The sequence below is a fragment of the Candoia aspera genome, chromosome 2 (assembly GCF_035149785.1).
Source record: "Candoia aspera isolate rCanAsp1 chromosome 2, rCanAsp1.hap2, whole genome shotgun sequence".
Classification (NCBI taxonomy): Eukaryota; Metazoa; Chordata; class Lepidosauria; order Squamata; family Boidae; genus Candoia; species Candoia aspera.
Genome location: NC_086154.1, coordinates 118345814 through 118361231, shown reverse-complemented (window position 1 = coordinate 118361231; position 15418 = coordinate 118345814). Strand labels below are relative to the sequence as shown.

The 15418-nt window shown below is 43.9% G+C and overlaps 1 protein-coding gene across 2 annotated transcripts in view; it reads right to left on the bottom strand.

Annotated features, from left to right (window-relative positions):
- The window catches only part of SDK2 (sidekick cell adhesion molecule 2), a 377040-nt gene extending 364875 nt beyond the window's left edge, over positions 1-12165 (bottom strand). For both annotated transcript variants that reach the window (XM_063293433.1, XM_063293434.1), the window contains exon 1: positions 11181-12165. In XM_063293433.1, the coding sequence (XP_063149503.1) occupies positions 11181-11262 (82 nt within the window). In that variant the 5' untranslated portion in view covers positions 11263-12165. The remainder of the gene's footprint in view (positions 1-11180) is intronic.
- Between the last annotated feature and the right edge of the window lie 3253 nt (positions 12166-15418).

Genomic DNA, 15418 nt, shown 5'->3' with positions numbered 1-15418 from the left:
GATTCCTCCACAATCTAAGAATGATGTTTCTAAAAAAGGAGTAGCACTGGAGGAGGTAAAGCAAGGGAAGGCAGCATCTGAGGGCTGAGCAGCTATAAATGGGCCTCCTGACTTTTCAAACTGTGACAGGCATTTATTATGTATTTTACAACGTTTATAACCTACCCCAACCGTAGTAAACTCTGGGCAGAATATCACAAGGTCAAAACAATATAAACACTCAGCACAAACTAAAATATACAATTAGTGAACAATTATGAAACAGTGTGAACACATGTGAACAAGTAGTAAACGGTATGAAAAGAGTCTTCTGGAGTTGGGCAGCCAATAAATTTAAATTAATAATAATTAAACATCAAAGGCAGCCTTTGAATTAACTAATCTTAGAGTCAAATGGACACTAGATCAAAAATGCGTTATCTTGTTTATGAAATGCCAGCAGGGTTGGGGTCATCCATACCTGGGAACGGGGAGGAGAATATTCCATAGAATTGGGGCTGCCACTGAGAAGGCCTGTTGCCTGGTCCTTACCCCATGTTCTTTGGCAGGGGTGGGTGGGGCTGCAACAGACACTCTCTTGATCAGTGAGCTGACATTTCACTTCTAGCAAGGCACTGCTTAATATATCCTGATGCTGCTCTGTAAAGGGTATGAAAAATAATAACCAGCACTTGGAGCTGGGTCTGAATGCCTATAATTAAGCCAGTGCAGAAGCTTTAAAATAAGTATTGTAGCTTTCAGGATTGTTCCTTCAAGAGTTTAGCTGCTGCATTTTGTACCAGCTGTAGCTTCTAGGTCATCTCCAAAGGCAACTTCACACACTGTGTGAAGCTGCACATTGTGATATCACTGAAAGGGACAGAGCCCACATTTTCCAGCTCATGTCATTTGTTTCTTTTTGGTGAGGTGGGGGGGGGGGTTTAAGAGTGGAGATAGCTATTTGGGTCTCTGAGAGACACTGCTTTATTTCAGGCTCATTTTGAGCCATGTTAGGAATGAAGATGGGATTGATTTGCCTCAGTAAGTTCTCATGTTCCTGATGTGAACACACCCAGCAATGTTAAGGCTGATTTTTTACATTCAGGAGTTCAGAAGGAAAATAGGAATTGCAGGCTGCTCAGAGACCCCCACCCCCATTCCTATTTAAAATAAAAACAAAAACAAAATTGTGCACTGAAATTTGGCCATTTTGCTGTTGAATGTTGGTGGTGCAGTCTCAGGGGACTAAGCACCACATGTGGTTACCTACCCTTGAGCTGAAAGACAGAAGTGGGGTATGTCATAACTGGAAACTTAATAACCATGTGTGGAAAGTGATCCATACCTGAGTGGGGAATGGATATTTTATTCTAAGAGCAACTGCAAACAGATGCCCAAGTACTTAAGGTGCCAAGGTCACTGGAACTGAACTAAATAGCACATTTGCCATTCTGTCTTTCTCTCTGCCTCTGTTTCTTTTCTTGTGGGTTCCCTACCAAACTCATCAAAGGATGGCCTTTCTTTCCCTCTGTTTCTCTGCAACACTCCTTCTGGCACAAATATTGTTCCTCAGTAGTATCACAGTCATTAAATGCAACTGCAATTCAAAGACTTACTATCAGCTGAAAGATCCCTCAAGCAGCTTTTCTCTGTAACCTGGAGGGGGCAGCATACACGCAACTGGATATACCGTGCAGTAATTCCTACAGAAGATGCAGTGTTCCTAGCGCAGGGACCAAAGCGTTCTTTGTACCACAGTGTTGCCACACATGGCCAAACAGCAGCTCTAAGGCTGGCTGCTGCTTACTCTTTCTAAATCTCTCTTACCATATATCCTCCACCCCTTAAACCTACAGTTCTTGCTCTAACATTTAATATTTAGGAGTAATAACTGAAGCTTCATTTTCATAGGCAGGAGAAACAAAACAAAACAAAATAAAATCCTAACTTCAAATATTTGCCTGCTAAGTTCTTTCTGAAAGAGTCAAAGAGCTGCTCTGACAATATTTCAGAACAAGTTCCTTGTGAATCTCCATGACAGCAATACAGGAACTGGGTCACTCAGATTATTTGCAAATTTGCCTGAGAGAACCATGAATACTGAATACAGTATCATTTGCTTCTTCTGAGTAAATTACACAAAAATTGGGTTGTACATTTATTTGACTTATGACTGCAAGCACATATTTGTACATGTAAATCCATGCAAGAGTTCCTGGTTATACAAACTGTGGTGGGATTTGGAGGTTACGCCTGGTGCTTCAAGATGAGCTAGAAGTCGATTCCTGCAATTCATGTCAGGTAGGGTGGGAGCTGAAGTCCAACACATCTGGAGGATCCCAGGCTGGGGAAGACTGCACTGAACTATATTCACATGATACACAGTGCTTGAATGACACATAAACTAGATGACTACATTTTAGCTTATCATGTTGTGCTAATCAGCCTACGTGGTTAGTTTATGGCTTGGTGGGCTGTGCAAATTCACCAGCTGGGCTGCCCTATAAAAACAACCTTCTCCACACCCTTCTTTCAAGCCATTTTCTTTCACTTTTTGGAACTACATCTTGCTATTTAGTACCAATCTGGAACTAATTATATTAAGCAATCCAGCTTCACAAAATATAGTTTGAATGTGAATTGTTTGGAACTAACCATAGTTGAAGTGGACCACACTTTGGACATCACCGAAAGCTGGAGTTAAGCCAAAATGAAGTACAGATAGTCTTCGACTTATGACTGTTTGTTAACAACACTCCAAAGTTACGATGGCCACGGAATGGGTGCTTTACGGCCTGCGAAGCACTTCCAAGCGTCACAAAACATCGCACTACCACTCTGTGGTCACACGATCGCATTTCGGCTGCTTGGCAACCAGCTCGCATTTATGACCAGTTGCAGCATTCTGTGGTCACATGATTGCCTTTTGTGATTTTTTTTGCCATTTTCCAGCAAAAAACACCCATTGGGGAAGCTGGATTCTCTTAACAACTGCAGCGATTTGCTTAACAACCACTGTACAAATGGTCATAAAATCAGGTCTGGTCACATGATAACTCAACTTATGACTGCAACAATTTACGATGGAAATTCCAGTCCAAACTGTGGTCATAAGTCGAGGACTGCCTGAAGCTTCTGAACTCATTTTCAAAGCCCTGCCAAAATATAAACAGCAATGAAAGCTAGGCAGTTCCCAGTGTCACTAAACTACAGAGCAACAAGCTAGCGTTCCCCAGATTTAGTAGACTACAATAAATAATGCTTGGCTATTGGCCAGCTTGTCTGGAACCAATCAGATTCAGTCCAAAGCCTCTGAAGAACAACAGGTTAGTTGTTTCCACCTTGCCAGCAGTTTCCTGTTGTTGAATTTCTCACTGGAAGCCATCCTATTCTGGCCCTATAAGAGCTGCTAAAACTTGAGCTTTGAAGTTATGCCCTCCTGCTTCTCTCTCTCCCCCTGCCCCCCCCCATTCTGGTTCTGCCTCTATTTGGAAAAGCAAGGAGGAAAATGGTCCTTCTGCACTTCCAAGAACAGCACATCCTGAAGAAGCAGAATAAGGGTTCTGTGCAGTCTGAAGCCATACCTCTTGATAGACAAGGAATGGATGAAAGAAACAGTGTCAGGAAGATAGATTTATCTGTTTTGAAAAACATCTTAGAGGAATGGATAGGAGCAAAGCAAACAAAAGTTTTCTTGGCACTGGAGAGGCTTCAGAATGGCCTTGGGTGAGGCACTCTGAAGCCAAGACAAAAAAGAACTTCACTTTTCTCATCTGTTGTCCTGTTTTATTATTTTGGGAAGGAAGTGGGTTCAGTGAAGCACTTAAGGTTGCATCCAGCTTCAGGCAGGAGAAAGCATCTCATCTCACCTTCAGTAGAAAGATATTCTGATTTTAAAACTAAAACAAAAAACACACCAATAATTTCAAGCCCTGTCACATGATTCAGGGCTGATAAATATACAGGTTGTTTTTTGTTTTGTTTTTAGTTCTAGCCATGGCTAGAGGAGAACCAGGATGTCTTGGAGAGCAATAGCCCTTGGGAAGGGAATTTCCTGCCAGCCAGGTTACTGTAGAACTAGAGGTGAGTCCTTTCAGTTATACTTTCAATTACATGCATTGAGAGAGGAATTGGTTAGTCAGTTTCACAGCTTGGCCAAGAGTTGCCTGGCTCTTCCTCTTGAGGTTGAACAAGCTGTTCTGAAAACATCCTCTCAGCTGACTGGTTGAAGAAGCTGTTCAGAAAAGAAAATGGCTACTGAAGCTGATCCCTTGCAGTCCAAATAGCACTGTGGGAGAGGCACAGGGGGAAATCCTACAGCCAACCCACCAAACCAATTTCAGGGAGCAGATCACTGCTCCTGGCAGCAGCACTTTGGGCTTCCTTGTCCATGCACCTTAGACTGTCTGCAGGGAAGCTTTGCTGCTAGCATGTTACTTCAATGCTGGAACACCTAAAGCCAGCCTTGGCCTGCCTCAGCAACAGGCTGGTTGGTGATGAAATTGGGACTGCTTAGTGAGAATGTGTCTTCAACAAACAGTAAATTGGGCAGCTTCATGTTGCAGCAATCAGGATGTACAGAGGAGCCCACTGCCCCAAGCTGCACTTCTAGAAATTGGAGATTATATGATATTTGACAACACTGACTGGGATTTATTGGACATGTATTTCAAAACATCTGGAGATTATAAGACAAAGCCCTGCAATATTGTATATTTAATTATTTTTGAATCTCTGGATCTCATAATTTAAAACCCATAAATTAAGATCTTTTAACGCCTCCATCTTGGATTGTATTTTTATCTAAGAATATATTTTATTTTTATTGTATTTTAATTATTTATTCTTGTTTTTATTGTAAACTCCCCAGAGTTGCTCTCTGAGTGAGATGGGCGGTGACTAAAATTTAAGTATAAATATACATATAAATAAACAATCACAGTCAGGCACTTTGAAGCAACCATTGATTAGAACAAGGTAATTTACCAGTCTCATACACCTATGGTAAATCTTAGTTCTTCCAGCTGTAAAATGGGAACAGTACCATTTCCACCTCACTATGTTGTTACTAGGGAATGGAATCAACTTCACCCAGGTAAGAAAAATACTACATATCAACATTAGTTCAAAGGAGAAATAGGATGCTTTCAGCTGCCTTTGATTTGCTCACACTATTAGGTCTATTTAGCTCAGGAATGTCTATGCTGATTGGCAGTAGCTTTCTATAATTTCCTTTTTCTACAATTTCATACACCTGTTTTAGATGTCAGGGATTTCATTCATTCATCCATCCATCCTACTTGTATACTGCCAGGCAGACTTGTGGTTTACAAAAACCATCCAAAAACAATGTCCACAATAAATATAAACAGAGTAAAAACAACTGATTACTCATAAAAATTAAAAATACAAACATAATTACAGTACTGGTAATCATGAAAGTAAAATTATAATCAAACCAAACACCAAATAAAATGAACAATTAAATCAATGTAAGGAATTTCAAGGTAAAGTAACGATGGCAATAATAAACTATTCTCCAAATACTCTTCAAAGGAGTTCCTTCTTCAATAGCTTCCAGAAGATTAGAAGGGATGGAGCAAGCTTTAATTCTAAGGAGAAGCCATTCTACAAGATTGGAGCAGCAACTGAAAAATAATGCCTCCTGACCTTCATTTCTTCATGGAATAAAGATGAAATTATTCATGGAAATAACCACAAGCTTCTTCCAGAGAGAATGTACTGGATTCAGGTAGTAGGAGGTGGCATTGCAATTACTTAGGTACCAATCCATATACAGTAGGACTTCATAGGTCAAACCCAGCACTTTGAATTGTACCTGGAAGCCACTGATAATCAATGTAAGGCCCAAAGCATAGGTGTAAAGTGCTCTTGATGGGTGATACCAGCAGTTTGCATCAATTATAAATCCCAGGTGGTTTTCAAAGACAAACCCATGTATTCTTATTGAGTACAGTACTGCTGTACTCTTATTGAGAAGGAATGAGGAATCAGTTTGCAAGAGCCTTGTGATCTAGATAGGGCTGCAAAAGATGCATTAGCCAAAGCTGGGCAAAAGCCCTCCTGCCCATGACCTTCACTTGCCCATCCAATGGCAGCCATGAGTCCAGGAGGACTCCTGAGTCACAGACCTTCTCCCTCAGGGTTAGTGCCACTCCACTGGGAGACAACTCTGCAATAGACTGAAAATCTCAACAGACACACAATAACTCCATATGGCTTGGATTTAATTTCAACCTCTTTCATTGCATCTAGGCCCCTACAGACTCCAAAAACCAGGACAAGAGCTCTATTGCATCTCTGGGAAGGTCTGGAGTTTTGATATGTAACTAGGTATCATCAGCATACTGATGATATTACATCTCAGGCCAATGATTGACCTCTGCCAGTGGTTTCACATAGATGTTCAACAACAGATGGGAAAGAACTGATACCTGAAAGACTGAGTGAAGGTCACTTTAGTGCCTCTTTCAGGTCTAATGGCATCACTCTCTCTTGCAAAGAAGAATTGATAATCTCACCAATCCAGCCAACTATACCTCAACTTGTTCTCTGAAGGAGCCAGAAGAGGCAGGAGTCCAGAACACAGATGGTGGAAATCATGCTAGAGAGCACTCTATCCTCAGAGTGCACAGGCCCAGGTAACATGGCTAGACATTGCTTCAGTCAGCCCATTGGACCCTATCCACAAGGAATCAAAATTTGGATGCATCTGAGTGACTTTGCTAGCAAAATGCTACAGAGTGGTTGCAATAGCCAAACAGGCTGACAATCCCCCCAAGAAGTAGAGATGCTTTGCCTCCTTTACTGACAAAACACAGGCCTGAACTCTGGTACACACCCAGATTCACTTTTTGGATTGGACCTGGGGTATTGCTTATGCAAAATGCTTATGCAAAATGTTTACTGAGCCTTTCCTGTCAAATCTGCAACACAGTATGAATCAGCCATATCTACACATTTGGATGTTTATTTGATTTAAGACTGTAGTTTGTGAACTAGCATGGGATAAAGAACATAGTAAATCATGTTATACTAAGTCAGGCTATTTTTCTACTTAGTTCAACATTGTCTCCTATGACTCTAGCCCTCCAAAATCTCAGGCAGAGTTTCCCCCCATTTTCTTCCATCTGATCCTTTCTTAAATTGGAAATGTTCTGACATGTAGGCTTGTTGAATGTCTGAAAAACAATGGTCAAGTTTTCTCCAGTTTCCTTCTGAAGGTCAAATGGCTATTAAATCAGCAGGTGAAGCTTTTCATAACTTGGAGATAAGTACTATCACCTGCTATTTTCTACAGGTCAAACTGATGTTAACACATAAGAAAATGACCAGTAGAAACCAAAGTTGGTACTTCTGTCAAATGATAAGATGTCCCTTAGAGCTCTGGTGACATTATTGAGTTTTGTAGTGGATGTGAAGCATTGTGTTAATTCTTGCTTTGGCATCTACTGCCCCAAATATCACAGAGACTGGAGAGGTATGGCTATGCATTCTGAGAACTATATATTTCCTTATATTCTTTGGTCAATGAGACCTTTTCCCCTGAGAAGTCAGAGATGCACATTTCTGGAAGTTATTAAGGAATAGGGGAAAACCTGAATAGTATAATTACAATTCCTGGTCCCCTCCCTGTGAACGTATAGCATAATATGGGTACATTTATAATATTCTTATACAACTATTCTTCATTCACAACACATATAAATGATGCAAATACCTCTTACAAAAGGTAAGAGGATATCTCCAAGCAGCTGCACAAGAGAAACTCTGTTGCATTCCCAAAGTCTGCCATAAAATAAAAGCATCCCCCCAGCCTTTCTCCATCCCTTCCTCTTGCCCTTTCACATCATGTAATGTTTCCAGGAGGCTTCATTGGCTGGTGCAACCAAATCAATGGTCTCTGCTTAGAGAGGGAGTCTATTTATGAATCTCATTCAGATAACAGAGGTAGCTGAAAATAGTCTGCACAGTACATAAGCATCCCAGAGGCAATTAGCTTATCAGTAGGTCCTGAGGTAGTTTGTGGCATTTGCCAACTCATGGGCTATCATGGAAGGATACTCTCCAATGACCTTTTCTCAATGGCATTCTTTATTTGACTCACACTTTTCATACCAAGGCTCCAGCCAGCTCTGTGGAGAAGGAAAATGGACAGAAGGGTACCAAGTGCAGTGGTTGGTGGTTTGGGAGAGGAGGGGAAGACAGAATTTTAGCAACTAATACTTGAATTTACCTGACCCCCAGGTCAGGGCTGCAAGGAACTAATGACCACTAGATAGCAGCGAAATTATACAGAGAACTCTAACTGCCATCTAGTGGCTGCCCAGATTTCTGAAGCCTAGATCTGGCAGAGCTACCAAAGATCTTAAATGATTGTTTGCTGGAAGAGGTATTCTGTATTATCTGAGTCCACTGGAGTGGGCAGCTATATTAAATCTAAATAATAATCATATAATTAACAGATTTTAGTAAAGCAGCAAAATATAATCATTGAATGGAATAAAAACAGCATCTGGCTTACAAATCCAACCATGTATTTTCATTCATTCAGAGTTTAGCCACCCTCCTTATCCACACTGTGTTTTTGCTGAATTGAGGATCAGGAAAGAAGTTGTGTGTCCTTTGCTTGAGCTTTTGCCACATTCTCTTCTGTAACAAATTATCCAGGCTTTGCAGTGACAGAACCAGGAGCCTCAGAAAACACATGAACCACATTGGGTCCTGGAAGAGCCTGTGTGGTCCTCCCTTGTTTCCAAACCCCTTGTGGTCTCCAAGAGTGAGCCCTCCTCAGCTTCCCGGGAGTTCAAACAGGCCCATCCTCCTGCCTTGTGACTGTAAGTCTATTCATGGCTGTATTGTTATCTTGACAGGTCAAGAGACAGAAAATGAGGAACGAGAAGGTGTTTGGGTGAGATATATGCATGTTGTAAAACCTGCTCCAGTTATTTAAAGTGGCTATTTGGATAACTGACCAAATATTGGATCAGCCTGAAGAAAAAAGGGGGAGTAAGGAAGCCTCAGGAAGTCCTAAGATCCCCGAGATTTTGATACTGTAAAAGGAGAGGAAGAGAAAAAGCACACTTACGGGAATTCACCATAAATCAAATTAAATTAAATCAAATCTTTATTGTGGCCATTTGGACATCAGGGGAAAAAAACAGGTAAAAATAAAATTTATCACCATACAGTAGCCAACTTAATCCTTCTGCGTTATGCTGGATATCAACAATATTTTTAAAAAACATTTTTAAAAGCCCTGCCTCCTTTAATTTTCTCTTCATTTTGTTTCTCCCCCCCACAAACAATTTCCATTTTTTTTTGCAAGACAACAGACAAGCCCCGCTTTCCTTTTCCAAGTCACCATGCCCTTTAGAAGCTCCTTTAACAAGTGAAGAGGTTTTTTTTTAAAGACATGGAAAAGATAGTCCCCTCTCCCCATACTTGTTCTGCAACCTCCCCTACCCCAACAAAAAGCCGGCGCTGCCTGGGATATAATGAGAGTTGTAGTCCCGAGGGCTCCGGAGGGTACCGGCTTGCAGATATTGGTGGCCATGAAATCTAGCTCTCTCAAGATAGAGGGGACGAGAGGGGAATGTGGCAGGTCTCGACCTCTCCGCTCCCGCCGGAATGCCTCCTAAAGCGGGTGCGCCCCTGTTCTGGCTCCGCCGGGCGCACCACGCCAAGCTGAACGTGAGGCGGGGGAGGCGGGAGAGAGAACGAGGGCTTGGGGGCGTAGCGGGGCTCCTGGGAGACTCGGCCGAGCCCCCACTTCGAGCCTCCGGGCTGCTCTTAAAAGCCGGGCCACCTGTAAGCAGCGTCTGAAACGCCTCTCTCCAGGCAACAGACTGGGGGAGAAAAGAGGTCAACCTCCCCCACTCCCGCCTTTTTCCGCGCGGCGGCGGCTTTATTTTTGGTCAGGGAGAGCGCGCGTCTGGAGGAGATTCCCGTTCCTCTTCCGAGAATCGCCGGGCGGTTTTTCCCTCCGCAGGAGGCTGAAACCAAACCACCGTTTCTTCGGGAGGGGCCGGAATGGGTCTTTCTCCCCCGCTCTCTTTTACACGCCTAAAGGGCTGCCCCACGTGTTGCATTCTTTACCCCAGGAAGTTCTCCGTATCCCAGGGCAGCCGGTTTTCCAGTATGACACGCGCTTCGCTCACACACGCACTCCCAAACACACAATCCCGCTAACAAAGCCAACCCATCCCCCGGGAAAAGCCGCCGCGGAAGCCTTTTGGCTGTTCGCGAAGGAGAAGCCGCCGAGTTTCTCCCGAGACAGAGACAGCTCGGGCTTTCACAGAAAACCCTTTCACCATGCGGACTCGAATTTTAGCCTACCCAAGTTTTTCCTCGCAGTCAGAAATTGAGCAGCCCTATCCTGTACATATTTTAGTAAAAAGTAGGCACCTCACTTTCACACTTGCTCGGATTAAGTCTTCCGGCGCTCACTGTGAGCTTTGGGCCATTGTGTTCGGTTCTAATCACCCAACAACAGATTTTAAATTTCTTTTTCTCCTCCATGAACTGAGGACTACCTTGTTTCACCTTTTTGTAAACTCTAATACCTGTTACAGTATTTTCAAGTAGGGGTAGATACGGCTATATATCCACTCCCCGCACAAACACACACCGTGCAGTGCCCTTTCTACTCTACTGCCGCCCCTCTATTTCTCTTTCAAGACCCTTTTATCCTCCTGAAACGTCTAGAGTCTGCCTCTCTCCTCTCTCCCACACTTTGCTTTGATCTATTACTTTTGAATAGACGTTTGTTTCATTCCTGCAAATCACCAGGCATAAAACTTCTCCACAACCTCTTGTTCTCCACTCCAGCAAAACAGACCACCACCACCCCGCCCGCTCTACCTCCGTCAAAGCACAGATCCGAGCAAATGAAAAAGTCGCCTTAAGTTCCCGGGTCCTCACGATCTCTTTTATCCATCTCACCCCTTCCATTAACCAATCAGAAACTGGAGGGAATCAATCAGCTTCATTACGCTTAACCCCTTGAAAAAGTCAAGTGCATTCCCCATCAGAAGTATTGCAGGTATCAAGTCTGTTGCCATCCAGCAACTCCCGGGAGCTTAGGACCTTGGTGTTGCCACCCATATGCCGCCCTCCAGACTACAAAGACAAAAACAGAGTCTGTGGGGACACAGACATAGACACTCCCCTCGATTTACCTTGGCCTCTGACCGAAGAGATGCCCACAAGAGCAAAGAGCGCGCAACACAGTATCCTTCCGCAGCTGCCAATCCCGGCCATGGTTTCCCAGAGACAGAGCCGGTTGAGGATGGAAGAGAACTTCTGGAGTTTGGGGAAGGTCTTTTGAAATATCTGTCCTTCCTATAATCCCGTGTTTTGCTCCTGCTGGCTTCCTGAGTGGGCAGGAAGATTTGCGACGGGGTGGCGAGCTTCTGTTCTCTCACTTTTACTGCCTTCTTGGCCAGACCGCCCTGGACACTCACTTCATGCCCAAGAACGCTCAAAGAATCCGGGAGGGAGCGATTTAATCCCAGTGACCCCCTCCCCTATGAATTCTTCCCCAAAGTCTGAGGAAGAATAGGAGACATCGGTCATAAACCCCCCATCGCCATCCTTCCAAAGGGCTTGGTGGAGAGGGAGAAAGGAGAAAACGATCCTGCACTGCGGGGCAAAACCGGCAGCAACCGCGGAGAAGGAGGCGCCGCCGCGTCCTTGGGATCGCCGAGGCTCAACAGGGTGGGTCGGAGGGGGAAGGAAGAGAGAAGTCTGCGGGGAATTAGTCAGAGGTCCGCTCTTCTCAAAACATACTTGAAGGCTTCGGGAAGGAGAGCCGTCTGGAGCGAGCGAGTAACGACGGAGAGATCCACAGTCACACCTACCAAATCCCAGAGGGAGGAGCGAAGTTTTCTCTCGGCAAGCGCTGCAGCTGGCGTTCAGGGCCGAACGAAAAGTTTTGGGGAGGGGGAATCCGGTCTGGGGGCTTTCTCCCCCCCCCGAATCCTCCTCAACTCGTCGCCCGAGCGATTCTCATGGCGGGAGGCAGCGGGCTGCTTCGCTCTCGTCTCTCTCCAACATCCAAAAGGCGAGCCAGGGCGGATTTGGAGGAGAGCCGCCGGGCGCCACTCTCCGGGGTAGGAGTCCGGCTCCTCCGGCGGGCGCGCTTCGCCTGCTACCCTCCCGCTCCTTGCTTGGCAGCGGAGTGAGCCAGGATCAGCAGAGCCAGGAGCGGCGGCAACCTCAGCCAGGGATAGGCGGGGAAAGAGAGAGGCCGGCATTGCCACCTAGTGGCCCACGCCGGCAAGAGCGCCCGACGAGCGCTTCGCGAGGGCAGGGACGCTGGCCTGGCGTGCCGTCAGGCTCAGCAGAGCGGCGCTTATGGGGGGCATCGAAACATGCCCCCGAGTCTGCGCGACGCTGTACGAACGACTCCACCTTTTGCAGGCTTGAACAACTGCCCCTTCAAAAAAGCTCCCAGCTCCTGCAACTTTTGTATTTGGGGTCGGGTCGCGTCGCGTCCTGCGACGGGAATTTTGGGAAAGTCTGAAGCCGGCGTCGTCCAGGGGCCAAGTTTTTTATGGGTGTATAAAACTGAGGTGACTGTTTAATATAAATGGCCCAGGTCTCCATTCGTTTCTCCCCTCTGCCCCATACCGGAGTAAGTCGAAAATAATATTCTATGCTTCCCTCCTCGCCATCCTGTGCACCTTTGGGGGGATTCATTTCCATCCCGTCTCTGTCATCTATTTCCTGAAACGTTGTTTTAGGCCTGTAGTCTCGCTTAACGGACCAAGAAGAGGAATTGACTGGTGTAAACCCACACATAATAATTATCCCATGATGTTGCCCTTCTGCTTATAGTCAAGCTCATTTTTGCCAATAAGCCTCAACTGCCATTTATTCTCATTTGCTTTCCTCCCCTCCACCTAGGGAGGAGGAAAATTCAGTATGAGGAAATGACAATTTTTTTGAAAAGCTCTGTTTAATTACTGTCTTTGAATTATAGACTCCCTGCTTCTGTCAAAAGACAGGAAGGAAGGAAGGAGGGAAGGAAGGAAGGAAGGAAGGAGCTCCAGAACAGCCAATATGCTTTTAATAAATGAGACAGGTCTAATAAGAGTAAGAGTAGAGATTTTCCTACCATCCATACCAACCTCAGGAATGAGATATCTGCTATTCTACTGTGAGACTTTTTTAGACCAAGTATTGAAGTGTTTATTGACTCAATTTTCACAGATGTCAGAAAGACAGGCCAACCACCAGTACTAGCATGCACCTTTTGTAAATGTAGAGAAATGGGGAAACATGATTCGGGTGCAACTTTAAATTGGGGAACTAACATAGGAAAGGGGACCTTGAACTAGAAAGGCCTCTTTCCATTTGCAAAACCCCTCCCTCAAAGCCATGGCCAGGGGTGCCTTTGTCCAGCTTTGGCTGATGAGCCAACTGCACCTCTATTTCAGTGAGAGGCTCTGACAACAGTGACTTACGCCCTTACTACTTCCAAATTGCATTACTGCAATGACCCCTGCCTAGGTCTACCATTGAAGATTAGTGGAAGCTGCAGTGGTTTAAATGCAACAGCCCACATCTCATATGTGCAAGCCAATTCAGCAGTATAACATTTATTTTGTAGGTGCTATGCTGGCTTGTAATAGTATAGTTCAAAGTGCTGGTTTTAACCCATAAAGCCCTACAGGAAAAAGGCCTAGATAGTTACAAGACACTCTTCTCCAAGCTGACTCTGGCCAGTCTGTCTGTTCTGTTTGAGAAAGGATATTCCAGGTTCCATCAGTTTTAGAGAGAAGGAAGCATAGACTCAAGTACTTTTCCTTAAATGATGTCCCAACCCTTAGGAATATGGACCCCTTGAAATCTGGCTAGCCAGCAGTTTAGTCACTGTTCAGAAAGTGATAACAATCTTTGGAGCCTAAAATCTACTCTATGCTTTCTATCCAGTTGGGGGTGGCTAATTTTATTTCTGTTGATTGCTTTGAGAGTTACTATGTTATTGTTCTTATTGTTTATTTTGTAGAAATAAATGTATATTTGTGGTGGTATAGAAATATTGGAAATAAAATATATGAAATAAAAAAATAAAATATCTCCTCCCCTCCATTCCCTTCCTCCATTCAGAAGTCTAGGAGGAATCTTGTCCCTTCCACTGTGTAAAAGGCCTGCTGCTACAGCAATTCTCTTTGTCTGTACATTTTTGATAGTATTTGATTAAAGTTTCTACCTCCAAGATAGCAGCAGAGTTTCCAAGCTTTCAATCACAAAATCAGCAGCTGTCTCTGTTACATTTCTGCTTGAGGATTGGAGCAGCAAGTGGCCATAGAACTCATGAGGAAGGATGAAGATTTATCAAGGAAAACACAATAACAGGAGTTGACAGAGGAAGCACTGTCCATAAGGAAGACAAAGGAATGAGCTCAGTGATGAGAGTGACAACCAGGAGCAAGAGACACAGGTGATATTATGCACTGCTTTGGCTCAAAAACAGCATTCAGGCCTTCATAGTAGAAACAGGCTCTGAGCTTTCAGGGAAAAAGGAGTCAATATGGTGAATCCCTGAAGAGCGGAGAAAATGCAGTAGGACTCTGCAAGAAGGCAAAAAAGTGAGATGTGGTAGTTGGCAACTAGCTATTTATTATGTGTACTGTTTTTCTTTGTTCATTTCATGTTGTACACTGCCCAAAGTTCTAAAGTTATAAGTAAACTGTACTGTAAATTAAAAAAAAAAAGGCAAGACGCTGAAAGAAATGAATGCCAAATAAACACATCTACATAGGCTTCTGACTTTGCTAGCTGCAGAACAACTTCTAGGTCTTACCAATCCATTGACAATTATCCCTTTTTGTTAATCCATGTGGAGACAGATATTATTGCAAGAACAGATACAATGATAAACCATGGACTTGATCTAGGAAAAAAGTTCAAGATCCTGTGGGCTCTGGAAGTTCACATCCAGCCTTCTGGTCCATGAAAGAGAACTGGAAAAAGAAGGAATACTGATAGTGAATTATTGGCTGTGTGCATAGGAGCAATAGGGAGATGCCAGTCTTAGGCGCACTCAGGGGGATGGGAAAGTGATGAAATGTGTGTCACAACATTATGATGATTCAGACTTCATGCCTTACATGCAAAGTCCCAACACTAGTATGAAAGGGTGGAAATTGCATTGTGATTTCTCAGCCAATATTTTTTTATAGTCATGACTAGCTGTGGATACCTATGATCATGGTGTGAGTTAACTGAAGGATGGATTGCTGGAACAAGATGGGTTGCATCTTAGAAGGATTGGTAAAAAGATATTGAGGCCTAAACATGATGAATGTGATTAGGACTTTAAATTGAATCTTGTTGGTGTTGGGAATGAAAGCCCTGAAGTAAGGATTTCAGATAAAGACTAGTGCTACTTTAGGAAGAACTGAAAGTG